This window comes from Pristiophorus japonicus, chromosome 4 (assembly GCF_044704955.1).
Source record: "Pristiophorus japonicus isolate sPriJap1 chromosome 4, sPriJap1.hap1, whole genome shotgun sequence".
NCBI classification, from domain to species: domain Eukaryota; kingdom Metazoa; phylum Chordata; class Chondrichthyes; family Pristiophoridae; genus Pristiophorus; species Pristiophorus japonicus.
In genome coordinates this window covers 293,657,748-293,685,355 of record NC_091980.1, presented here as the reverse complement: position 1 = coordinate 293,685,355, position 27,608 = coordinate 293,657,748, and the positions used below count along the sequence as shown (strand labels likewise).

At 45.2% G+C, this 27,608-nt stretch overlaps 1 protein-coding gene across 2 annotated transcripts in view; it reads right to left on the bottom strand.

Moving 5' to 3' along the window:
- Positions 1-27,608, bottom strand: part of LOC139263461 (latent-transforming growth factor beta-binding protein 2-like) — an 857,891-nt gene that overhangs the window by 220,300 nt on the left and 609,983 nt on the right. For both annotated transcript variants that reach the window (XM_070879584.1, XM_070879586.1), the window contains 2 exons: positions 21,275-21,394; positions 20,413-20,532 (listed from right to left, as the gene is read on the bottom strand). In XM_070879584.1, the coding sequence (XP_070735685.1) occupies positions 20,413-20,532; positions 21,275-21,394 (240 nt within the window). The remainder of the gene's footprint in view (positions 1-20,412; positions 20,533-21,274; positions 21,395-27,608) is intronic.

Sequence of the window (27,608 nt, the reverse complement as noted above, 5' to 3'; positions counted from 1 at the left end):
ATTGTTTGAAATACTCAGTTGGAGAAAATTTTCATGAATAGAGATGTAATTAGGGGATTAAAGTATAAAGTAAAGGTGAATTCATGTCGGAAAACACATGAGCAATTACATAAACACTTCTGGGACTTTGATAGTGCATTTGAATTATGAAGTATTGCTTTGTTTTCATGGACACTAATCCGTATTATTTTCTTTCAAGTCTTTTCTGGATACTTTCCCATTGTGGTTTTATGCCGATCTGCGATCAGCTACTAAAGTCAGGTCGGCAACCTGCTAATATTGTCAAGACTAGTGTTAGATTAACTGAATGCTTCGATGACAAAAGGTGCAATTGCTGAAGGTTGCTGAGGTTGGGAAGGGGAGGGAGAGAATGTATATTCTTTCATCTGTCTCTTCCTGGGGGGAATAGAAACATAGAAATTTACAGCGCAGAAGGAGGCCATTTCGGCCCATCGTGTCTGCGCCGATGAATTAATACTCATCACTACCTCATCACATCCAACAAAGTATTCTTTGAAACCTAACAAATCTCATCAGGTCTGGCAGCATTGAGGTGGTAGTTTTGCAGATGTCAGTAATGCTGGCATCTGAAATGGCAATAAATTGTGCTCTGAAATAGTCACCCAGTATAAATGAAGGCTCCCAGTTTCCATTGTTGGTAACAGATTTCTGATGATGTTAGATAAGCAGCAACGAGGACCCTTAACTGATCTCTGCCAATGGCTCAGACAACAAAGGCAAAAAGCAACAGAACATAGAGGGAGTTCACAAATGTACTCTTCGACGGCCCTAACTAAACTTCCCTCTCCTTTGCAAAAGCAAAGGTATGAATATAAAAACATAAGAACATAAGAATTAGGAACAGGAGTAGGCCATCTAGCCCCTCGAGCCTGCTCCGTCATTCAACAAGATCATGGCTGATCTGGCCATGGACTCAGCTCCACTTACCCGCCCGCTCCCCATAACCCTTAATTCCCTTATTGGTTAAAAATTTATCTGTGATTTGAATACATTCAATGAGCTAGCCTCAACTGCTTCCTTGGGCAGAGAATTCCACAGATTCACAACCCTCTGGGAGAAGAAATTCCTTCTCAACTTGGTTTTAAATTGGCTCCCCAGTATTTTGAGGCTGTGCCCCCTAGTTCTAGTCTCCCCGACCAGTGGAAACAACCTCTCTGCCTCTATCTTGTCTATCACTTTCATTATTTTAAATGTTTCTATAAGATCACCCCTCATCCTTCTGAACTCCAACGAGTAAAGACCCAGTCTACTCAATCTATCATCTCCGGAATCAGCCGAGTGAATCGTCTCTGTACCCCCTCCAAAGCTAGTATATCCTTCCTTAAGTAAGGTGACCAAAACTGCACGCAGTACTCCAGGTGCGGCCTCACTAATACCCTGTACAGTTGCAGCAGGACCTCCCTGCTTTTGTACTCCATCCCTCTCGCAATGAAGGCCAACATTCCATTTGCCTTCCTGATTACCTGCTGCACCTGCAAACTAACTTTTTGGGATTCGTGCACAAGGACCCCCAGGTCCCTCTGCACCGCAGCATGTTGTAATTTCTCCCCATTCAAATAATATTCCCTTTTCCTGTTTTTTTTCCCAAGGTGGATGACCTCACATTTTCCTACATTGTATTCCATCTGCCAAACCTTAGCCCATTTGCTTAACCTATCTAAATCTCTTTGCAGCCTCTCTGTGTCCTCTACACAACCCGCTTTCCCACTAATCTTTGTGTCATCTGCAAATTTTGTTACACTACACTCCGTCCCCTCCTCCAGGTCATCTATGTATATTGTAAACAGTTGTGGTCCCAGCTTGTGCGGGACCTAGTCAAAAGTCTTTTGAAAGTCCAAATACACCACATCCACTGGTTCTCCCTTGTCCACTCTGCTAGTTACATCCTCAAAAAATGATGAGCATAATCTCACCAGCATGTCTGAAGCAGCATTATTAAGGATAGGGTGACTGAACACCTTGAACATTTTCAGTTGATCAGAGAGAGCCAGAATGGATTTGTGAAAGGTAGGTCATGCCTGACAAACCTGATTGAATTTTTTGAAGAGGTGTTTAAAGTAGTGGACAGGGGAATGTCTATGGATGCTTTTCATATAGAACATAAGAACTAAGAGCAGGAGTAGGCTATTTGGCCCCTCGAGTCTGCTCAGTCATTCAATAAGATCATGGCTGATCTGATCATGGACTCAACTCCACTTCCCCGCCCGCTCCCCATAACCCATGACTCCCTTATCATTCAAAAATCTGTCTATCTCCACCTTAAATATATTCAATGACCCAGCCTCCACAGCTCTCTGGGGTAGAACATTTCAAAGATTCACGACCCTCAGAGAAGAAATTCCTCCACATTTCTGTCTTAAATGGGCGGCCCCTTATTCTGAAACTATGCCCCCTAGTTCTAGATTCCCCATGAAGGGAAACAGCCTCTCTGCATCTACCCTTTCAAGCCCCCTCAGAATTTTATATGTTTCAATAAGATCACCTCTCATTCTTCAAAACTTCAATGAGTACAGGCCCAACCTGCTCAACCTTTCTTCATATGACAACCCCTTCATCTCAGGAATCAATCTCATGAACCTTCTCCGAACTGCCTCCAATGCAAGTATATCCTTCCTTAAATAAGGAAACCAAAACTGTACGCAGTACTCCAGGTGTGGTCATACAGTTGAAGCAGGACTTCCCTGCTTTTATACTCCATCGCCCTTGCAATAAAGGCAAATATTCCATTTGTCTTCCTCATTACAGACCTCTCGGGTATTTTTACAGACATGTATTTCTTCAATGTGTATTGAAAAATATTGTGAGATGTGCGGTTCTTCATCCTGTTGAGTGTTGAAACCCTGCAGTGCGCATTATTTTCCACTCCCAAATAAAGGATTTTCCAATAAGAGGTGTCTCCAATGCATGAAGCTTTCCCACATCAATAAATGAGGCTGACTTTAGATTTTATGGAAGGTGATATCAAACGAGCAGAAGTACCAGCTCACCACACTTTTGGCAGGGATCATGCCTCTGCAGGAAATCAAAATTCGCACTTCAAGTTATCCCTAAAGACTAATGCGAATATAAGAACCTATCATTCTGAAATCTGAGCCTGAACCAACTAATTTGATTCCAGACTCAGTTGCAATTTAGCTGGATCCATTCAGCCAAGTTTAAGCCTGTTTATTTTTAATGTATTCCTTCATCTTGCATTGTTGTGATTGGCACTCTTCCAGTAACATCACTTCGGCTGCACAGAAAGGAAGTGAGAGCAACAGAAAAGCTACATGAGTGCAGTTCGGAGATAGGAGTTTGATACGTCACAAGGTTAGATTTTAAAGCAAAGCTCCGCGTCTAACCCCTGGTAAAGGTGACCTAGGAGAGCCTGATACCATTACTGGCTGTAAAATGAGAAATTACCTAATTTTCAAGTAATGCCATCCCTTACCTTGATCAGCAAATAATACATTCAATTAAATTTAACTTAACAGCTTCACTGTTAACAAATCTCTTTGAAAATCTCTTCATTTCTGGTTTTCGTTTTCTTTCAGGAGCATCGATATGTTGAAGCCACGTACAAACATTTTTAATTTCCTCTTCAAAATTATAGTTTCCAATCTGAAATTAGTGTAATTACGACACGATCTCCAGTAAGCATTTTTAATCAAATAATTAAATTTTTACAGCTCATCATCATAGGCAGTCCCTCGGAATCGAGGAAGACTTGCTTCCACTCCTGAAGTGAGTTCTCTGGTGGTTGAACAATCCAATACGAGAGCCACAGACTCTATTACAGGTGGGACAGATATTCGCCGAAGGAAGGGGTGTGTGGGACTGGTATACCGCACGCTCCTTCCGCTGCCTGCGCGTGACCTCTTCACGCTCTCGGCATTGAGATTCGATGAGCTCAAACCCTCCCGGATGCACTTTCTCCACCTAGGGCAGTCTCGGTCAAGGACTCCCAGGTGTCAGTGGTGATGTCGCACTTTATCAGGGAGGCTTTGAGGGTGTCCATGTAACGTTTCCGCTGCCGACCTTTGGCTCATTTGCCGTGAAGGAGTTCCGCATAGAGCATTTGCTTTGGGAGTCTCGTGTCTGGCATGCGAACTATGTGGCCTGCCCAGCGAAGCTGATCGAGTGTGGTCAGTGCTTCAATGCTGGGGATGTTTGCCTGGACGAGGACACTGATGTTAGTGCGTCTGTCCTCCCAGGGGATTTGCAGGATCTTGCAGAGACAGCGTTGGTGATATATCTCCAGCGACTTGAGGTGTCTTCTGTACATCGTCCATACAGGACGGCGGGTATTACTACAGCCCTATAGACCATGAGTTTGGTGATAGATTTAAGAGCGTGGTCTTCGAACGCTCATTTCCTCGGGCGGACGAAGACTGCACTGGCACACTGGAGGCGGTGTTGAATCTCTGCATCAATATCTGCTCTTGTTGATAAGAGGCTCCCGAGGTATGGGAAATGGTCCACGTTGTCGTGAATCTTGATGGACTGGGGGACATTGCTGTGCGACGAAGACAGGCTGGTGGAGGACCTTTGTCTTATGGATGTTAAGCATAAGGCCCATGCTTTTATATGCCTCGATGAATACATTGACTATATTCTGGAGTTCAGCCTCAGAATGTGTGCAGATGCAGGCGTCGTCTGCGTACTGTAGCTCAACGACAGAGATTGGGGTAATCTTGGACCTGGCCTGGAGGTGGCGAAGGTTAAACAGCTTCCCACTGGTTCTGTAGCTTAGTTCCACTCCAGCGGGGAGTTTGTTGACTGTGAGGTGGAGCATGGCAGCGAGGAAAATTGAGAAAAGGGTTTGAGCGATGACACAGCCCTGTTTGACCCCGGTCCGGACGTGGATTGGGTCTGTAATGGATCCGTTAGTAAGGATCACAGCCTGCATGTCGTTGTGGAGCAGGCGAAGGATGTTGACAAACTTTTGAGGGCATTCAAAATGGAGGAGGACGCTCCATAGACCCTCACGGTTGACAGGGTCAAAGGCCTTTGTAAGATCGAAAAAGGCCATGTATAAGGGCTGGCGCTGCCCCCTGCATTTTTCCTGCAGCTGTCGCGCTGCAAAGATCATGTCTGTTGTGCCCCGTAGGGGACGAAATCCACACTGGGATTCCGGAGGAGCTCCTTGGCCACAGGGAGAAGACGGTTGAGAACTCTAGCGACAACTTTCTCAGTGGTTGACAGCAGGGAGATTCCCCTGTAGTTGCCGCAGTCGGACTTGTCCCCTTTTTTAAAGATGGTCACGATCACTGAATCTCTGAGATCTCCCGGCATGCTCTCCTCCCTCCAGATGAGAGAGACGAGGTCATGTATCTGCGCCAACAGCGCCTCTCTGCCATACTTCAATGCCTCAGCAGGGATTCCATCTGCACCCGTAGCCTTCTTGTTTTTAAGCTGTCCTATGGCTTTGCCTACCTCGTGCAACGTTGAGGTTTCACTGAGGTGGTGGTGGGTCGCATGCTGCGGGATGGAGTTGAGAGCACTCAAGTCAAAGGCAGAGTCTGGATTGAGGAGATCTTCGAAATGCTTCTTCCAGCGGGCCCTGACAGCCTCGGTGTCTTTGATAAGTGCTTCCCCGTTCTTGGCCAGGAGCGGGGTGGGACCTTGGGAGTTTGGACAGTAGGTGGCCTTGACAGCAATGAAGAATCCTCGCATATCATGGCTGTCAGCCAGTTGTTGCATCTCCTGTGCTTTCTCCATCCACCACCTGTTCTTTAGGTCCTGAGTTTTTTGTTGGACCTGAGCCTTGAGCCATCTGTAACGTTGTTTCGCTGCTCCCGAGTTGAATTGTTGCTCGAGGCTCAGAAATGCTCTGCGCTTGTGATCTATTAGTTCTTGGATCTCCTGATCATTTTCATCAAACCAGTCCTGATGTTTTCTGGTTGAGTGACCAAGTGTCTCTTCACAGACACTGGTTATAGAGGCCTTGAGGGCAGACCAAGTGCTATGGGTATTCAGCATCTCAGGGTCATCAAGGTACGCCAGATTAGCTGTGAGGTACTGCCTGTATAGGGCTCTTTTAGCTGGGTCTTTAAGTGCCCCGGCATTGACTTTTTTGCTGCACTGCTTCTGCTGTCCCCTCTGCTTTGGGACTATGTTAATGTTGATGATGGATCGGATTAAGCGGTGGTCCATCCAGCAGTCGTCAGCTCCTGTCATGGCGCGGGTGATGCGCACATCCTTGCGATCCCTAGCTCGGACGATGACATAGTCGAACAGGTGTCAGTGTTTGGAGCGAGGGTGTTGCCATGATGCCTTGTATTGTCCCTCTGGCGGAATAGGGTGTTGGTGATGAGGAATTCATGGTCTAGACATTTTGTCAGGAGTAGGGTACCACTGGAGTTGGCTTTCCCTACCCCCTCTCTGCCAATCACACCTCCCCAGAGGGCTGTGTCTTTGCCGACCCCGGCATTAAAGTCACCTAGGAGGATCAGTTTGTCACCCGTGGGGACGCAGGACAGGGATGTCTCGAGGTTGGAATAAAAACCTTCTTTAACCTCACCCATTGCATCGAGTGTTGGGTCGTGCGCACTGATGACTGTAGCGCATTGGTTCCAGGATAGGGTAAGACGAAGAGTAATGAAACGTTCATTAACCCCGCAGGGGGAGTCTTTGAGGTGGTCGACCAGCTCATTTTTGACGGCGAAACCGACTCCATGGAGGCTGCGATCTTCCTCTGGTTTTTCTTTCCAGAAAAAGGTGTAACCTCCACCTTGTTCGTTGAGCGCCGATGTCGATGTCAAAACATCTGAGTTCCCGGGCAACTATGGCGGTGCAGCATTCCGGCCTGTGTTGCTGTTGGAATTGTCCATGAGGGTCCTGACGTTCTAAGTCCCGAACTTCATATTGACGAAGTGGAAGATGCCTGGGCATGAGTTCTTTTATCATGGGGTGGCCGCTGCACATGGGCTTAGCTGAGCAAGGTCTTGGTCCAGTGGCAAGGGGGTCCAAGACGACTGGAGACCAGGCTCTGCTGTATAAGCCTAATTGCCTACGACGAGGTATTGGCCGCAATCTCGGTGCCGAATAGCGCCATTGATGGCAGGTGACCCGAGGCTATGCCATCAGTTAAGCGCATTTCTTGTACTGCAAACCTTACCAATTGTAAGTTTTAGTTATATCAAGCATTTTAAATCTAAAATAATTCTATGCTCATTGTTGGACTCACTTCAGAAGATTTTCCCCCCCATTCATATCTGATATTGGGCCATAAATCACAGCCTCTCCGGGTGTGTACGATGTGTGCATGCGCCCAAAGAGGCCCCGAAAGTTCCAGCTTTAGGCACATCAAGCGCGCGGAAAGCATCCGACCGCAATTTCTGGCCCAATATGCTGCCTATAATTAAAGAGATAAGTTTAGTCCAGTGAAGTATGAAAATTCAGCTGTTTGAAGGTGGGCCTGGAATTTTCGGTCAGCGGTGAAGCGACGGTAATCGCCGCTGACCTTGAAGAAAGCTGTCCACAAAGATCTCTGTGGTGACAACGTTAGCTTTCTCAGCCGCAATTTGATTGTAGCGCTGTCAAAAGGGAATCTCCCGCATACAGCAGCAGGGATGTTATCAAGATGTCTAAGCAGCCAATCACATTGAAGATTTCTCACAGACAGCAAACCAGGAAATAAAAACCACTGATTATCATTCACTTTTTAAAACATTTAACAGAGAGCGACATAAAGATTGGCACACACACATGGGGTTAACCTGAAATATTATAAACAAACTTAAAAAGTATATATTTTTTATTATTTTAAAAATCTAGTAATTTTTATCAGAATGGAGAGATTTGACATTTCACAAAAATAAAATTAGTTTTTCATGTCCAGAATGGTTGTTCAGCAGTCAATTTGCTGTTTAAACCCCATTTATACCTCTTTCAACAAGGCTTAACTTTTTATGGGGTGTTTAACAGCGATATTAGAGTGGAAAAGCTTGTTTTTGTCAGTTCAAGTGATTTCACTGATTGACGGCTATGGGGAGTTCCACAGCTTAGCCTGTAGTGGAGCAGGGAATGACTGACCACAACTTCAGGATTTCCGCGATTAGTTGCACATGCGCCAAATCCTGAAGTTACAGTCAGTTTCAGAGGGGTAATGATGGCGAAGGCTGATAGTTTCACTATCATTACCAACGCAAAATCTGGGCTGTGATCTTTGCTTTCTTCAATAAAAGCTCTCTAGCAGCGGACCAGTGGGAAAAAGAGATTTTATTTTCCTTTTTGGATTTCCTGTTCAGATTTTAGGAAGCATTAAGTAACCCTATCATATGGAACAGACATCTATGCTTAGTTTCTAACATATAGGCCTGATTATCCCCTGCTGTACCGCACTGGAAACTGCAATCGAAAATCCCCCCCACCGTCAGCAAGGAATTTGGTAACCCAACACTGGGCTCTCCTATAGTATTTAAATGGCAGTGAAGGGAGAAGTGTGGGGTTAGGGCAAACCAACAAGTTCCCCACTGAAGTACTGGTAACCCCAGGTACCACTTAAGAAAGGTAATGATCCATGATGAAGCGGCAGTGGCAATAGAATCATAGAAAAGTTACGACACAGAAGGAGGCCATTCGGCCCATCATGTCCATGCCGGTCGAAAAAGCTACCCAGCCTAACCTAACTTTCCAGCACTTGGTCCATACTCCTGTAAGTCACGGCTCTTTAAGTGCACAGCCAATTCCTTTAAAAAATGAGGGTTTCTGCCTCTACCACCCTTTCAGGCAGTGCGTTCTAGACCCCCACCACCCTCTGGGTGAATTTTTAAAATTTTTACTCATCTCCCCTCTAATTCAACCAACTCATCATCATCATAGGTGGTCCCTCGAACGAGGATGACTTGCTTCCACATGAGTTCACAGATGTTTCAATGCAGGACCTGATGTTCCAGTCCTGAACTCCAAATGAGGGGGTGGAAGATGCCTGCGCGTGGGATTTTTAAACGTGTGGTGACCGTTATACATCAGCCACCATACAGGCTGAACAGAGCTCCATCTCCCTTCTAATTCTCCAACCAACTACTGTCCTGCTGATGGTCCTGTTGGATGAAGGCAGCCTGGGTTGTGATCACCCTCGCTCCTGCCCTCATAACTGGACAAGAAGATGCAGCTCATGGAGAGCATTTTTTGAAAAAAATTAAGAATTCCTCAAGGTCGCGTCTACCTCCTTTAATTGCATCTCCTTCTCTTACTGGTGTTGCAGTGGATGCCTCTTTGCAGCACTGCAAAAGATTTCTGTGTAGCGGTGTTGGGCTCCCACTGTGTAGTGGAGATACCATCGTGAGACATGCCTGCATGCTTAATGCCCAGCTCCCCGCCCCCCCAACCCAGATAAATAGGAGCGGTCAGGAAGCCAGATGGAAGTCCCATCATAACCTACCTCCAAAGGCAAAACTGCCCCAGTAGAGAATTCCAGCTCCTGATATGAGCAAAAAAAAACCCTCTCAATTTTTAATGCTCAATATTTGAAAGCATTGTTTGAGAAACATTGTTTGAAATGGTTTACCGGTTACATCTCTAACTTTTTCCAGTTCTGACGAAGTGTCATCGACCTGAAACATTAATTCTGTTTCTCTCTCCACAGATACTGCCCGACCTGCTGAGTATTTCCAGCATTTTCTGTTTTGATTTACAATGGTGTTGCCCCCGGACAAAAAAAACCTCTGTATAGCTGTTTCTCTGCTCATTTTCTCTTCTCAAATTCTTTGAGTTTACATCTCCCATATCTTTCTGTTTGTCTTCAACCCTGTCTCCCTCGTCATTTTCTGAGACACTAGCCGAGATTTTCCAGTTGGGTGTATTCACAACTGTAAGTTATTGGTGCATGTTTCACCCTGCCTGACACATTGTTCAAATAAACAGTAATATTTGGCAATTTCACAAATAAAATGTCAGAAGCAAGAAATGCAGGTTTAAATAAATTTCTGCGGTGGATAGAAAGCAAAAACATCCCACGTCTTTTAAAAAGGCATCATTACACATTCCCTAGAAGTGAGGGAAAACAGACCTTTCTTTTCAATTCAGATTTATTTCAGTAATAGTGTACAACAAGACTGGGGTTTAAGAAAAATCGCGACGTGGCCCATTCAAATAAACATTTTTGACCGGTTTTGTGGGCGGTACTTTTTTCCAAACGAAGTCACGGGCTTCGAGCGCAACATTCCTAGGCAGCATGACGTCATGCGCTGCCCAGGACTCTGCTGGTTCAAAACGGAATTCTCGGTGTGCGCAGGGACTGCAGGTAGGCGTGCATCGTATTCGGTGGTCGGAAGCTTGTGTCAGTGGGAAGTCTCCGACCGCGATTTTTGGCCCAATTGAGTAAAAAGCTTTATATATTTTAGAATGATCCTTCCAAATATTTTTATTAACTCCAGTTTCTCTTTATTATTGCTCTACCATTTAGGACTCCCATGCTACGCACCATTCCTTGACTATAAATATGTGAGGTGGCTTTCCCCCCTGCCTGCTTCTACCTCCACAGCATTGTCTGCCTCTGCCCGACCTTAGCCCATCTACTGTTGAAACCCTCTTTGTTACCTCCAGATTCCACTATTCCAATGCTCTCTTGGCTGGCCACCCACTGTAAACTTCTGCTCATCCAAAAATATGTTTCCTGTTCTGCGCCAAGTCTCGCTCACCCATCACCCCTTTTCTCGCTGATCCACATTGGCTCCCGGTCACCAAATGCCTGAATTTTTAAATTCTCGTCTCGTTTAAATCTCCAAATGGCCTTGTGCCTAACTGTAACTTCCTCCAGCATTACAAAACCCACACCCCAAACTTTCCATTCCTCTGACTCTAGTCTCTTCGGCAACCTGCTTGCTTTGCCCCACCTTTGGCAGCTCTATCTTCAGCCGCTTTGGCGCCATGTTGTAGAATTCCCTCCTCAAACCCCTTCCGCCTCTTGATCTCTCTCTCCCCCTCCTCCTTTAAGACCCTCCTAAACCCACCTTTTTGATGAATCTTTTGGTCACCCTTCCTAAATTCTCCTTCTTTGGTTTGACATCCAATTTTTTATTATGGCCCAGGAAGGGGCATCTGTCAGTGGCCAGGAAACCCAGAAATACTGGGAGGTCCTGTTCGATATAAATGGCAATAGACAGGGCTTGAAATCAATAGGGGGGGGGGGGGGGGGAATTCAGGAAAGAGTAAATTTAAAAGCAGCAAGAGAAATGTTAAGGCTCTGGAGCAGAGTGAGTTTTGGGTATAAATAAGCAGAGTGGGTCCGGAGGGGACAGAGCGAGTAACAAAGGTAATAAGGTATCAGTGACATCAGGGAAGACTAGAAATAAGTCAAAGCTAAAGGCACTTAAAGCATTTGTAACAAAATAGATGAATTAATAGCGCAGATAGAAATTAATAGGTTTGATCTAAGCGCCATTACGGAAATGTGGTTGCAAAGAGGCCAAGGTTGGGAACTAAATATTCCAGGATACTTAACATTTAGAAGAGATAGGCAAAATGGAAAAGGAGGAGGGGCAGCCTTGATAATAAAGGATGGGATAAAGACAGTAGAGAGAAATGATCATAGCTCCAAAAAGCAAGAAGTACAATCAGTTTGGGTGGAGCTAAGGAACAGCAAGGGGCAGAAAACATTGGTAGGAATTGTTTATAGGCCCCCAAACAGTAGTTGTAATGTAGGGTAGAGTATAATTCAGGAAATTAGAAATGCATGTAATAAGGTTAATACAGTTAACATGGGGGACTTTAATCTAAAATAGACTGGGCAAAACAAATTTGCAGTAAAAATGTAGAGAATGAATTCATGGAATGTATACAAGATAGTTTTCTAGATCAGTATGTTGAGGAACCAACTAGGGAACAGGCTATTTTAGATCTAGTATTGTGCAATGAGAAAAGGTTAATTAATAACCTTGTAGTAAAGGGGCCTTTAGGGAAGAGTGACCATAATATGATAGAATTTTTGATTGAGTTTGAAAATGATTTAGTTGAATCCGAAACTAGTGTCTTAAATCTAAACAAAGCAAACTACGTAGGTAGGAGGGGCGAGTTGTCTAAGGTAGATTGGGAAACTACATTAAAAGCTATGATGGTAGATAAGCAATGGATAGCATTTAAACAATTAATACATAATTTACAACAAACATACATTCCTTTAAGGCACAAATGCCCACAGGAAAAGTGGTCCAAATGTGGCTAGCAAGAGAAATTAAAAATTGTATTAGATCAAAGGAAGAGGCTCATAATGTTGCCAAAAAGAGTAATAAACCTGAGGATTGGAAGGATTTTAGAATTCAGCAAAGGAGGACCAAGAAATTGATAAAGAAAGGGAAAATAGAATATGAGAGTAAAGTAGCGAGAGACATAAAAGCAGACTTTTAAACGCTTCTATAGGTATGAAAAAGGGAAAGATTAGCGAAAGTAAATGTGGGTCCCTTACCGGCTGAGACAGGAGAAATTATAATGGGAATAAGGAAATGGCAGAGAAATTAAACAAATACTCTGTGTCCATCTTCACGGAAGACTCAAAAAACTTGCCGGAAATAGTGGAGAACCAAGGGTCTAGCGAGAATGAGTAACTGAAAGAAATTAATATTTGTAAAAAATGGTGCTGGAGAAATTAATGGGACTGAAAGCCAATAAATCCCCTGGACCTGATGGCCTATATCCCAGGGTTTTGAAAGAGGTGGCCATAGAAATAGTGGATGCATTGGTTGTCATCTTCCAAAATTCCATAGATTCTAGAACAATTCCCATGCATTGGGAGGTAGCAAATGTAGCCCCACTATTTAAGAAAGGAGGGAGAGAGAAAACGGAGAACTACAGACCAGTTAGCCTGACATCAGTAATAGGGAAAATGCTAGAATCTGTTATTAAGGACGTGGTAATAGGGCACTTAGAAAAGAATAATAAGATTGGGCAGAGTTAACATGGATTTATGAAAGGGGAATCATGTTTGACAAATCTGTAGTTTTTTTTGAGGTTGTAACTAGCAGAAAAGATAAGGGGGAACACTGGTGGATGTGGTGTATTTGGATTTTCAGAAGGCATTCGATAAGGTACCACACAAGAGGTTATTAAACAAAATTAGGGCTCATGGGATTTGGGGTAATATATTAGCATGGATTGAGGATTGGTTAATGGACAGAAAATAGAGAGTTAGAATAAACGGGTCATTTTTGGGTTGCTAGGCTGTAACTGGTGAAGTACTGCAAGGGAAGGTGCTTGGGTCTCAGCTATTCACAATATATATCAATGATTTGGATGAGAGGACCAAATGTAATATATCCAAATTTGCTGATGATACAAAGCTAGGTGAGAATGCAAGTTGTGAGGGGGATGCAAAGAGACTTCAAGGGAATATAGACAGGCTAAGTGAATGGGCAAGAACATGGCAAATGGAATATAATGTGGAGAAATGTGAAGTTATCACTTTGGTAGGAAATATAGAAAAAATTGAGTATTTTTTAAATGGTGAAAGATTGAGAAATGTTGGTGTTAAAAGGGAGCAGGGTGTTCTTGTACATGAATCACTGAAATTTAATATGCAGCTACAGCAAGCAATTAAGAAAGCAAATGGCGTGTTGGCCTTTATTACAAGAAGATTTAAGTATCAGAATAAAGAAGTCTTACTGCAATTATATAGGGCCCTGGTGAGACCACACCGGGAGTACTGTATACAGTTTTGGTCTCCTTACCTAAGGAAGGATATACTTGCCAGAGAGAGCGTGCATTGAAGGTTCACCAGACTATTCCTGGGATGGGGGGGGGGATTGTCCTATGAGGAGAGATTGAGTAGACTAGGCCTATATTCTCTAGAGTTTAGAAGAATGAAAGGTGATCTAATTGAAACATACAACATTCTTACAGGGCATGGCAGGGTAGATCCGGGGAGGATGTTTCCCCTGGATGGGGAGTCTAGAACCAGGAGTCACAGGGGCCGCTACTGTCCGTTAGCGATGGACATGTGTGAGAATCCAGTGGTCGCCGCTTTGGGGTCAATTGTCCGACCCGACCTAAATTCAGGTCAGGGATTTTTTTGGCTTGGACCCGATACCGCCCAATTCTGATGACTGCCAAAAGTGCGTCATAAGAATACGCAACCTTAAAAATACTCTGACCAAAATGCAACTGCAGAAATCAATCCCCCGCCGCGTGGTGCCCCCCGACAGGTTTTTCTGTTGATGCAACCTCTGAAGACTGTGCGCGGCCCGGCAGCATGGTGGCCCTTCAAGGGGAGGGCCCACTGCAGTGGTTGCCATCTAATCATTTTTACCAGCCGACTTCCTGATCGGCCGGTAAAATAGTGCCACCAGGTTCGGCTGAGCCGCCAACGGGCAGCCTGGCGCCCCCTCTTGGGTTCCAGGCTACTAGCCCAGCCGAAACCCTTCCTGGTGGCCCAGAGGCCGAAGATAAAAAAAATGACAGAATCTCTCTCCTTTAACGGAGGGGAGAGAGCGTGGTGATGCTCACGTGCTGTGACGTCACCATGACTCCACCGCTGATTGACAGCGGCGGAGTCTCTGTCCGACCTATATTCAGCCGCTCAGCCTGGCTTTGAGTCTATGGCCAGCCGCCATTATAACACATTTCCTCTGGGACTTTTAAAAAAATGTTAAGTCCTGAAAATGGTTCTTCCGACTGCACCAAGTATCTGTGTGGTAAGGACAAAGAAAAAATCATTGCTGTGCCAGTTTTCTTGCGCTGCTGGATTTCGGCCCCACAGTCACAGAATAAGGGGTCAGCCATTTCGGACTGAGATAAGGAGATATTTCTTCACTCAGAGGGTGGCGAATCTTTGGAATTCTCGACCCCATAGGGCTGTGGAATCTCAGTTGTTGAGTATATTCAAGGCAGAGATCGATAGATTTTTGGATATTAAGGGAATCGAGGGATATGGGGCTAGAATTTCCCCAAAGCCCGCCAGCACCCGATTGCCACCCAAAAAACCGCTAAGGTGGGAAGAATATCGTCAGCGAAAACTTCCCGAAAAAGAAATCCGCCTAGCGAAAAATATGGGCCTTGCACCTCCAAGCTGGGCGTAAAAGTGCAATTTAGGCTAGATTGACCAATGCCTAAAGAAAATGGGCAAAACATAAAAATATCTATAAAAATTTACACCGAGGCTGCAGGTTGGGCCTAACATGAGAAAAAAAATTTAAATAATTTAAAAAAAAAACCTAATTAAAAAAAAAAATCAAAAAAACATTCCAAAGACACTTTAAAATTAAATCACCCCAACAGATTTTGAAAATAAATAGTAAAAAACCAATCACTAACCTTTTCCTTGCAGATCTACTTACCTACCGCCGAGCTCCGCTGATCCTCGTGGGGATTTAAAAACATTTTTTTTTCATACTTACCTATGGTTCCCCGCTGAGCCAAAAATCGCGCCAGGGCAATCTGTGGCTGGTGCACGCTGGCGGTCCCCTTCCCAGCGGAACTTCGAAACCGCTGGCATGCCTCAGCTGGGGAATTTTTCGCTGACCCGATTCTCGCCCAAAATGGCCAATACCACCGAGAAACCGGGAGGTGAACCTGTGCAAATTCTAGCTCCTGCTCCTAATTCTTATGTTCTTATAAAGATAGGATATCATTAGGGATTCATTTATTCGATTCTGGAGTGTACTAGTGATGGTTTTCTAGATCAATATGTCGAGGAACCAACTAGAGGGCTGGCCATCCCAGATTGGGTGATGTGTAATGAGAAAGGACTAATTAACAATCTTGTTGTGCGAGGCCCCTTGGGGAAGAGTGATCATAACATGGTAGAGTTCTTTATTAAGATGGAGAGTGACATAGTTAATTCAGAGACTAGGGTCCTGAACTTAAGGAAAGGTAACTTCGATGGTATGAGATGTGAATTGGCTAGAATAGACTGGCGAATGATACTTAAAGGGTTGACGGTGGATAGACAATGGCAAACATTTAAAGATCACATGGAGGAACTTCAACAATTGTACATCCCTGTCTGGAGAAAAAATAAAACGGGGAAGGTGGTTCAACCGTGGCTAACAAGGGAAATTAGGGATAGTGTTAAATCCAAGGAAGAGGCGTATAAATTAGACAGAAAAAACAGAAAACCTGAGGATGGGGTGAAATTTAGAATTCAGCAGAGGAGGACAAAGGGTTTAATTAGGAGGGGGAAAATAGAGTACGAGAGGAAGCTTGCTTGGAACATAAAAAATGATTGCAAAAGCTTCTATTAATATGTGAAGAGAAAAAGATTAGTGAAGACAAACGTAGGCCCCTTGCAGTCGAATTCAGGTGAATTTATAATGGAGAAAAAAGAAATGGCAGACCAATTGTCTGTCTTCACGAAGGAAGACACAAATAACCTTCCGGAAATACTCGGGGACCAAGGATCTAGCAAGAAGGAGGAACTGAAGGAAATCCTTATTAGTCAGGAAATTGTGTTCGGGAAATTGATGGGATTGAAGGCTGATAAATCCCCAGGGCCTGAGAGTCTACTTAACCCAGAGTACTTAATGAAGTGGCCCTAGAAATAGTGGATGCATTGGTGATCATTTTCCAACAGTCTATCGACTCTGGATCAGTTCCTATGGACTGGAGGGTAGCTAATGTAACACCACTTTTTAAAAAAGGAGGGAGAGAGAAAACGGGGAATTAGAGACCAGTTAGCCTGACATCAGTAGTGGGGAAAATGTTGGAATCAATTATTAAAGATGAAATAGCAGGATATTTGGAAATCAGTGACAAGATCGGTCCAAGTCAGCATGGATTTATGAAAGGGAAATCATGCTTGACAAATCTTCTGAAATTTTTTGAGGATGTAACTAGTAGAGTGGACAAGGGAGAACCAGTGGATGTGGTGTCTTTGGACTTTCAAAAGGCTTTTGACAAGGTCCCACACAAGACACTGGTGTGCAAAATTAAATCACATGGTATTGGGGGTAATGTATTGACATGGATAGAGAACTGAGAGTCGGGATAAATAGGTCCTTTTCAGAATGGCAGGCAGTGACTAGTGGGGTGCCGCAGGACTCAGTGCTGGGACCACAGCTATTACAATATACATCAATGATTTAGATAAAGGAATTGAGAGTAATATCTCTAAGTTTGCAGACTAAGCTGGGTGGCGGTGTGAGCTGTGAGGGGGACGCTAAGAGGCTGCAGTGTGACTTGGACAGGTTAGGTGAGTGGGCAAATGCATGGCAGATGAAGTATAATGTGATAAATGTGAGGTTATCCACTTTGGTGGCAAAAACACGAAGGCAGAATATTGTCTGAATGGCGGCAGATTAGGAAAAAGGGAGGTGCAACGAGACCTGGGTGTCATGGTACATCAGTCATTGAAGGTTGGCATGCAGGTACAGCAGGTGGTGAAGAAGGCAAATAGCATGTTGGCCTTCATAGCTAGGGGATTTGAGTAGGAGGAGCAGGGAGGTCTTGCTGCAGCTGTACTGGGCCTCGGTACCTGGAATATTGTGTTCAGTTTTGGTCTCTGAATCTGAGGAAGGACGTTCTTGCTATTGAGGGAGTGCAGCGAAGGTTCACCAGACTGATTCCCGGGATGGCAGGACTGACATATGAGGAGAGACTGGATCGACTGGGTCTGTATTCACTGGACTTTAAAAGAATGAGAGGGGATCTCATAGAAACATAAAATTCTGACAGGAAGAATGTTACCGATGTTGGGGGAGTCCAGAAGCAGGGGTCACAGTCTAAGGATAAGGGGTAAGCCATTTAAGACTGAACTGTGGAGTAACTTCTTCACTCAGAGAGTTGTTAACCTGTGGAATTCTCTACCGCAGAGAGTTGGTGATGCCAGTTCATTCGATATGTTCGAGGGAGTTGGATATGTCCCTTATGGCTAAAGGAATCAAGGGGTATAGAGAGAAAGCAGGAAAGCGGTACTGAGGTGAATGATCAGCCATGATCTTATTGAATAGTGGTGCAGGCTCAAAGGGCCGAATGGCCTACTACTGCACCTGTTTTTCTATTTCCTGCTTAGCAGCCAGGCAAATTGAAGGCCACCTGTCTGCTGGGCAGGATAGGCTGCATTACAAGGTAGCAGGCGGGGGCCACTGGCAGGGAGGAAAAGTGATCGTAGTGAGGGGTGTCTGAGAGATTGCAGGACAGGTGCAGAGATTGCAGGGCTAGGAAGGTGGGGGGGGGGGGCAGAGTGGAGAGATCACAGGGAAGAGAGATCGTGGGGAGGGGGCCCCGAGAGATCGCAGGGAGGGGGCCCCGAGGGATGAGCGGGGAGGGGACCTCAAGGGATGAGCGGCGAGGGGTCCCCGAGGGATCAGCGGCGAGGGGGTCTGGGAGATCGGTGAGGCTGACGAGCAGTGCTGGATAAGCACTTGCCTGCTGCAGCCGCCTGGTCCCGTCTCCTTTCAGCTGCTACTTGTCCGACCTCAAACCCAACCCAGTTAAGCTGGAAGTAAGCTCGGTCGTGGTGGGTTGAGGTAGGGTCTTCTATTTTTAACAATTTAACTCCCTGAAACTGTCTCACCTGTCCTAGAGGGATAAAGTGTGGGGTTAAAATGATACCTTGTTTTTCTGTGAATAGCTGGGCCTGAAGCCGCAGCCCCTCCGGGTGCGTACGAAGTGAAAAAATCTATTGACAGATCGCCGCATGTGAAGGATAAGGGCCTTCGCGGATGGAGAGTTGGGTTAATTACAGAAGAGTTTTATAAAAATAGAAAATTAAAATGTTATCACTCACTTATTTGTTAAAAACCTTCTCCATTGAGGTAAGTTTATTTTTAGCCCAGCTAAAACATATAAAATACAATTTCAAAGAAATAAATTATTGTAAAAAATATTTCATTAAATTGCATTTTAAATATGAAATGTGATTTTTTTTTCAGTGTATGTTGTGTTTTTGGTAGTATTCCCAATCATACTAATGTGAGGTCCGTAGATACGGAACTCACATAACTATGAATGGGGATCCCCTGCTCTGATAGGTTAGGCCGGCCCACGTGATCCCAGAGATCCATACGATCCTGGGATATGTGGGCCCCTAAGCTGGCCTTCGCGTCGAGCTCCAGGATGGCAAGTTGCCGAACCTCCGGGACCACTGGCACTTTTGTAGAAGTTATTGAAGTCGGAGGCTTCCGCCCGCGGAAACCTCCTACCGCAATTTCTAGGCCATTAGCTAAATAGGCACGTTGTTGTTGGTCATTTCCCCTCACTCCCTTGGAGCAGTCATTCCTTAACTATGCTCTATGCTTCTCACTGACAGCTTAACTAAGCCCAAGATCTATTATGAATCCCAAGCATGAATAGGAGTCTTGCTTTTCCGCGCAACAGTTTGATAGCTTCACCAATGTGCTGCTCTATTGGACTGATGATTTCTTACTAGACAAGGCCTGTGTGTTTGGCGGTCATTGGTATTAACATCCCCAGCATTAAAGCACTGATCACACTCGATCAGCCCCGCTGGGCAGACCACATAGTCCACATGCCAGACACGAGACTCCCAAAGCAAGTGCTCTACTCGGAGCTCCTTCATGGCAAACGAGCCAAAGGTGGGCAGCGGAAACGCTACAAGGACACCCTCAAAGCCTCCCTGATAAAGTGCAGCATCCCCACTGACACCTGGGAGTCCCTGGCCCAAGACCGCCCTAAGTGGAGGATGTGCATCCGAGAGGGCGCTGAGCACCTCGAGTCTCAACGCCGAGAGCATGCAGAAATCAAGTGCAGACAGCGGAACGAGCGTGCGGCAAACCAGTCCCACCCACCCCTTCCCTCAACCACTATCTGTCCCACCTGTGACAGAGTCTGTGGCTCTCGTATTGGACTGTTCAGCCACCAAAGAACTCACTTCAGGAGTGGAAGCAAGTCTTCCTCGATTCCGAGGGACTGCCTATGATGATGATGATGATGATGATATTGGTACTGAAAAATCATTGCGACAGAAGTTCTGGTATACTGGTTGCATGCATTACCTAATAAAGCAGTAATGCTGTGCAGTTGACCAGTTGACCAGCTGAGTCTTCAGCCAAATGCTTGACATGGAACATTTATCCAAATAGTCTCCGCCTGTACTTTCACTATGAATTATTATCTCTAAATGCAAGATATTTAGTCCAATTAAAAAAGATTACATCTTACAGATATCTTGTTTGCTGTAAATTCCAAATTACAAACTTTATCCGAACTCTATTAAAGATAAGTGGCCAGCTTTTGTTCTTTTCCCATTACTAGTATGACATCATTATCAATAGAGCATACAATTGACTTTGTTTTGGTGCACATATCAAATCCATTACAGATTAAAAAAACAAATACAGGGTTTTAATTGCTTAAAACAATCAAGCGAAGTGTGTCTTCAAGGATATCAGGTAGAATTCAAATAATAAATTTGCCATACAAAAATTACAAATTTTAGTGTCCTGGATGTAGACAGCAGATTTGTGGTTCATTATTGAAGAATGACATTGGCAAACAATTTAACTTTATGCATCTTACCTAGGCATTTGCCATTCATTGCTCTGTATCCAGCCGAACAGCTGACACATTCAAAGGAGCCCAGAGTATTGATGCATTTTCCAGTCGGGCATGTATTAGGGCTACGGCATTCATCGATATCTGTTAAATGAATCAAAAATTGAGCTCAGTTTTTCCAAAACGTTTTAAAGACAAAGTTGAGATTCATTACAAAATGACGAGATTGTCCATCTGTTTTCAGAGCCATTAATGCACAGCCCAAGACGACTGTTGTAATATAAGCCAGAAACAGAAAAATATTCTTAGTCGCCTAATATTTACAGATACAGTACAGCTTTTTGCTCCTCTCCCCCAATCAAATGCATCCAAGCTTGCATACTAAATTGCAATGGTGCTATACCATAATGTTTAGATGCTGGTGGGTCAGTCGACCCGGTGGAGGAATGGACTTTACCCAATGTCATCAATCTACATTTTCTAGCTCTTGCTCAAACTTACTTTTTCCTCGGCCAGATGTGACAGTTTTCAGCTCCTCAATTGATGAAGTACTATACGGTAATAAAGCGTTCTATTTTGGGGCAAAAGTGCAATAAACTAACAGGACCACATCTGCCTTGCAGGCGTACATCTCCATTCAACTGATTGGAGTGGCAAAATAGCTCGGGTCATGACTATGGGAAAAACCATGCTCAACCAGTCCAAACTCTATTAACCATAGGAAGAAGTGTGGCAGAAAAATGGGATGAGCAGTGAAGAGGACTGCAATGTATCATTTTCAATTTTAACTAACATCACCTGAAATTGACCTCAATCGCTATTCAAGTTATTCCACAATGACTAGGATACAATTCACTATTAGATCACAGTCAACGATTTCATTTACCATTGCACTCTCCTGGTCTAGTCATTATGTAACCCTCATCACAGTCACAGCGATAAGAACCTGGGGTGTTGGTGCAATGTCCTCTATGACACAGGTTGGCCTGCTCACATTCATTTATATCTGTGCAATAATAAATCAGAGAAACAAAGGATTAAGTTTGAACAGTTATGTAGGCAACAATAATCTAAAAGTTTGTGAGACATGAGAATTCACAATGTCGGACATCAGAATTTCTTTGCGGTTCATATGATGCACTAGACAATGCATTACTGAATAAAACTACAAATTCAAGCCTGAAACCCAAGCTTTTCTGAACTCTACTGTCTTGACACAACAAACTCTTACCTTTTCTAAGTTTAGGGTCAGATCTGTTTCCTGGTTAAGTAAAAACTTAGGCCCCAAATTTCTGAGTGCCACAATCCGCCATTGGAAGTATAGTGGGGCGGTACTTACATCTGTTCTGTGGCTCCATTGGAAATCCAAGGTGTAATGCATGCACCTGTGAGTATGGTCACAGGTTTGTAGAGCTGTTGGTTTCCTGTACGGGCTGCTCCTGCACACTCTCAATCTTGCCATCCTCGTCTGCCGTCCGGACACGCTATGGCGCATCATCTTGCCGTCCGGACACGCTATGGCGCATTATCTTGCCGTCCGGAGGAGGCGGGGGTCCCCGATGGAGTGCACTCTACGCGGGAGTCCTCCCAGTATTTATCGGGGACTTGGCCTGGAGGGTGGTGCACGGAGCAGTCCCGTGCAATAAATTTTTAAGCCGGTTCACGGGCTCCCAGGTCACCTGCAATTTCTGTGGTCTGGAAGAGTCCGTGTTCCACGTTTTTATCGAATGTTCGAGGTTGCAGCCCCTGTTCCATTATTTAAAGGGGCTGCTCCTCAATTTCTGGTTGCACTTCAGTCCTACCATCCTGATCTTTGGGCACCCTGTGCGGAGGGGAGCGGGTAGGCCCGAGGGCCTCCTCGTAGGACTGCTCCTGGGCACGGCCAAGGGTGCCATCAGCCGGTCCAGGCAGCGGGCGGTCGAGGGGGTCGTTCAGCCCAACTGCCTGCCTCTCTTCCACGCCTACATCAGAGCCAGGGTGTCCCTAGAGATGGAGCACGCGGTGTCCACCGGTACGCTCGCGGCCTTTTGCGAGAGGTGGGCGCCGGAGGGACTGGAGTGCATCGTTACCCCCGGCAACCAAATTTTAATTTGATTTTATATGTTTTAAAGTTTAATTTGTTTTAATTGCCGGTTTTAGTGTCCCCCTCCCCTTTTATAGGGGGCACTTGTAAAATATGTGGTTTTAATGCCCCCCCCCCAAAAATAAAAAAAACACAAAAAAAACCAACTAACATTTAAAAAAATAAAGGGGCAGTTTAAAGTGTCTAGAGTGTCCCCCAGATCGGGGGGCACTTGATCTAATGTTTATTTTGTTCCCCCCCCCCAAAAGAGTTGGTTTCCTGTACGGGCTGTTCCTGCACACTCTCAATCTTGCCATCCTCGTCTGCCGTCCGGACACGCCATGGCGTACCATCTTGCTGTCCGGAGGAGGCGGGGCCCCCGATGGAGTGCACTCTACGCGGGAGCCCTCCCACTATTTATCGGGGACTTGGCCTGGAGGGTGGTGCACGGAGCAGTCCCGTGCAACAAATCTTTAAGTCGGTTCACGGGCTCCCAGGCGGCCTGCAATTTCTGCGGTCTGGAAGAGTCCGTGTTCCACGTTTTTATTGAGTGCACGAGGTTGCAGCCCCTGTTCCAATATTTAAAGGGGCTGCTCCTCAATTTCTGGTTGCACTTCAGTCCCACACTCCTGATATTTGGGCACCCTGTGCGGAGGGGAGCGGGTAGGTCCGAGGACCTCCTCGTAGGACTGCTCCTGGGCACGGCCAAGGGTGCCATCAGCCGGTCCAGGCAGCGGGCGGTCGAGGGGGTCGTTCAGCCTGACTGCCTGCCTCTCTTCCATGCTTGCATCCGGTCCAGGGTGTCCCTGGAGATGGAGCACGCGGTGTCCACCGGTACGCTCGCGGCCTTCCGAGAGAGGTGGCCGCTGGAGGGACTGGAGTGCATTGTCACCCCCGGCAACCAAATTTTAATTTGATTTTATATGTTTTAAAGTTTAATTTGTTTTAATTGCCGGGTTTTAGTGTCCCCCTCCCCTTTTATAGGGGGCACTTGTAAAATGTATGATTTTAAAGCCCAAAAAAACACCCCAAAAAAATAAAAATAAAAATTTAAAAAAAAAAGGAAAAAAAGGCCTTGAAAAATGTTTGGAGTGTCCCCCAGATTGGAGGGCACTTGACTTAACTGTTTTATTGTTATCCAACCAAAAGAGCTGTAGAGCTGTTGGTTTCCTGTACGGGCTGCTCCTGCACACTCTCAATCTTGCCATCCTCGTCTGCCGTCCGGACACGCCATGGCGTACCATCTTGCCGTCCGGAGGAGGCGGGCCCCCCGATGGAGTGCACTCTACGCGGGAGTCCTTCCAGTATTTATCGGGGACTTGGCCTGGAGGGTGGTGCACGGAGCAGTCCCGTGCAACAAATCTTTAAGTCGATTCACGGGCTCCCAGGCGGCCTGCAATTTCTGCGGTCTGGAAGAGTCCGTGTTCCATGTTTTTATAGAATGTGTGAGGTTACAGCCCCTGTTCCACTATTTAAAGGGGCTGCTCCTCAAATTTTGTTGCACTTCAGTCCCACACTCCTGATTTTTGGGCACCCTGTGCAGAGGGGAGCGGGTAGGCCCGAGGGCCTCCGCGTAGGACTGCTCTGGGCACGGACAAGGGTGCCATCAGCCGGTCCAGGCAGCGGGCGGTCGAGCGGTTCGTTCAGCCCGACTGCCTGCCTCTCTTCCGCGCTTACATCCGGGCCAGGGTGTCCCTGGAGATGGAGCACGCGGTGTCCACCGGTACGCTCACGGCCTTCCGCGAGAGGTGGGCGCCGGAGGGACTGGAGTGCATCATCACCCCCGGCAACCAAATTTTAGTGTCCCCCCAGTCAGGGGGCACTTGTATAATTTGCTTCTCGGTGCCCTAAAAAACCCACAAAAAAAACAAAAAAAGGGCATCTGAAAAGTGTTTGGAGTTTCCCCCCCCCCCCCCCACCCCCTTTAATAGGGGGGCACTTGATTTAACGTTTATTTTTGTTTTGCAACAAAAGAGTTGTAGAGCTGTTGCACTGTGAGTGGCTTAGCCAGTCACGTGATGTTCAGAGGACTCAATAAAACCCCAGTCAGTTGGGTCAAGGTCATCCATGATAAAGTATGAAGGTGTAAGCCTAGTGGATAAACTGGTAATGTGTAGCGTGATTGTTAAACCTTTGTTAATAAACCAACTAGTTCTTAATAGCAATGTGTTGCTATGAATTCTTAAGCAAAGAAACCATGAAGCAAATACATTACACAAGGATTCAGTGATTGCAATACTGCTGGACAAAACAAAGGTCTGAGTCCCGCCAGTGATTGGTCAGATGTGCCTGGGAGAGAAGCGAACTCCTTCTGAAAGTACAGCTAGAGGATTTAAAGTTGGACTGCTCTGAAAGCAGAATCAGCATGCAGGAAGGTAAAGCTATGGCTCCAACAGGACGAAGGAAAACTAGAAAGCAGCACAAGGGGAGTGGACAGCAGTGAAACTAGGTTACTTTTCAGTTATGAAGTTCCAGAAATCTTCATTGCTTTTTGTTAATGGTGATATATTGATGACAATCATGATTGCTTTGCTGGAAACTTAAAAGTCACAATGGAATGGGAAAAGATGTGATTTGGACTTTGGACCCTCATGGGACTTCTGCTTTTAATGATGAATGCAGTATTCTGAAGGGTTGTATATTTAAATGATGTGAAGCATCCTGATTATTACAGATGTTGTATAGTTATATAGTAAGCTATTACTATAAGTCTCTCTGATTAGTTTGTCTTGCAGCTTGTTCTTAGCAGCTGTTTGAGACACTGCTGTTTCCACCTCGTCGCCAAGTTTCTTTAGGCCCAAATTTGGCCCACACGTTTTTTCGGCGCACTCACATGAGTTGCGCAACTTCTTAGAATAAAACAGCGCCAAAAAGTTGTCCCCGGATTCTGGCCGCTCTGTGGCCTCTCCCATGGCTTGGCACGGCATGGCAATTTAATTAGGAGGCAGAGTTAGGGCCCTGCGCTTAAAAGAGTGCCTGCAGCTCAATGCATGCACACTGGAGGTTTTGCGCATGCGCAATAGCTCCTCTGCAGCATGGGACCCGATGTCCCATCCCTATCCCAGGCCGAGTGTCCTCCCGCACCGGCCAGCCCGCTGACTTCCCGGGCCGAGTTGGGAAGGTAGGACTTAAGTTTTGTGTGTTATTTATTATTGGTGGTTGTGCTTTTTGAGGAGAGTTTTAATGGGGGTGCGGGGACGGGAAGTTTTGATTGAGGGGGCGAGTTTTTATTGGGGGGGTGATAACTGTGTAGAAGTAATTTTAATGAGCTTACTCAAGACTTTCCTTAACTCTGTTGATGAAAATACTCTCCTACATAAGAACATAAGAATTACGAGCAGGAGATACTTCTATATTTTATTTGGATATTTTCAAAAAATTATGTAAATATGTTATATCTCTTCACTTCTTTTATTTTTGTAGTTTAAGCTTCCATGAACGCCTCTGTTGTATAGTAAATTAACTTTGCGAAGTTTGTCATATGATGTCCTGTACAGCTGTTTGATCCTATTCACATTCTTTCGTCAAGTCATTAAGTACCTACCTGCGCTGATTTCTTAACTCTCCGCAAGGGTTTTCTGTGCGGCCACAAGTGGTCACATACGCTGGCCTAAGTTAGTTTGGAGCAACTATTAGCTGTGCAAAGTGGCTTAAATGGCCAAAATGGGCATAGGTGGCTGGTAATGCCCCCTTTTGAACAAAATGAAACTAAACTAAAAATAATCCTAACTAACTCACTTACACTGGCGCAAATTGAATGTGCAGAATAGGGATTTTTAAGATATTTCAGAAAAATCAAGTTGCTCCAAAAAAGACGGAGTAACTCCTGGCCAAATTTGGGCCCTTTGTCTCAGAGGGTTCGTCTTCTGGCTCGGTCTCCTTCTCAGGACTCTGAATTTTCAGCAAAATAGGGAGGATACAGAAGGTAACTACAATTTTCTGGAAGCATATTGGAGGAAGCTCCCAGAGCTATCTGAATTGTTCCTTCAGCATGCCAATGGAATATTTGATTTCAGTTCGAGTGAGGGTAATAAGCCATGTGATAATATTCCTCCATCTCACTTGTGGTCTTTCTCAGTGATGTTAAAAGTCATGGTAGTATTGCATAGCCCTGGTCTTCAAGAAGCCAGACAGTGCCTTCTTCTTGATAGTGAAGGAGTACAGAAACACTGGATGACTGTAGGATGAAAGAATCTTAGCATATTGGGCACTGATGTGGAGAAAATCATACCTTTAGTTATACACTAATTATGGTTTATTGGAATGAAATCTCTTTTGGTTCACATAGTTGACAGTTGGGACTCGTGTGCAGGCTATAGTTCAGTGCACTATGTGATTTAACACACATTAATGGCCCAGATTCATTGTCTTTCTTCTGCACCAAATGCAGTGAACTGAGCTCACCTGCCAAATAGATTAATTACTTGTTTTATGCAAATTGCTTCACAGGAAATTGTCCTGGAAAAAGTTGCTTGTTGCCCTTTGGCCAAGGAATTAAGTGCTGCAATGATCTTCTGAGTCACCATAAGAGCTGTCTTAGTTTTTAAGGAGGTTTGCAGATCTTACATAGAAACATAGAAAATAGATGCAGGAGTAGTCCATTCGGCCCTTCGAGCCTGCACCATCATTCAATAAGATCATGGCTGATCATTTGCTCAGTACTCCTTTCATGCTTTCTCTCCATACCCTTGATCCCCTTAGCCGTAACGGCCATATTTAACTCCCTCTTGAATATATCCAATAAAGTGACATCAACAACTCTCTGCAGCAGGGAATTCCACAGGTTAACAACTCTCTGAGTGAAGAAGTTTCTCCTCATCTCAGTCCTAAATGGCCTACTCCTTATTCTAAGACTGTGTCCCCTGGTTCTGGACTTCCCGAACATCGGGAACATTCTACCCGCATCTAACCTGTCCCGTCACATCAGAATCTTATATGTTTCTATGAGATCCCCTCTCATCCTTCTAAACTCCAATGTATAAAGGCCCAGTTGATTCAGTCTCTCCTCATATGTCAGTCCTGCCATCCCGGGAATCAGTCTGGTGAACCTTCGCTGCACTCCCTCAATAGCAAGAACATCCTTCCTCAGATTAGGAGACCAATACTGAACACAATATTCCAGGTGAGGCCTCACCAAGGCCCTGTACAACTGCAGTAA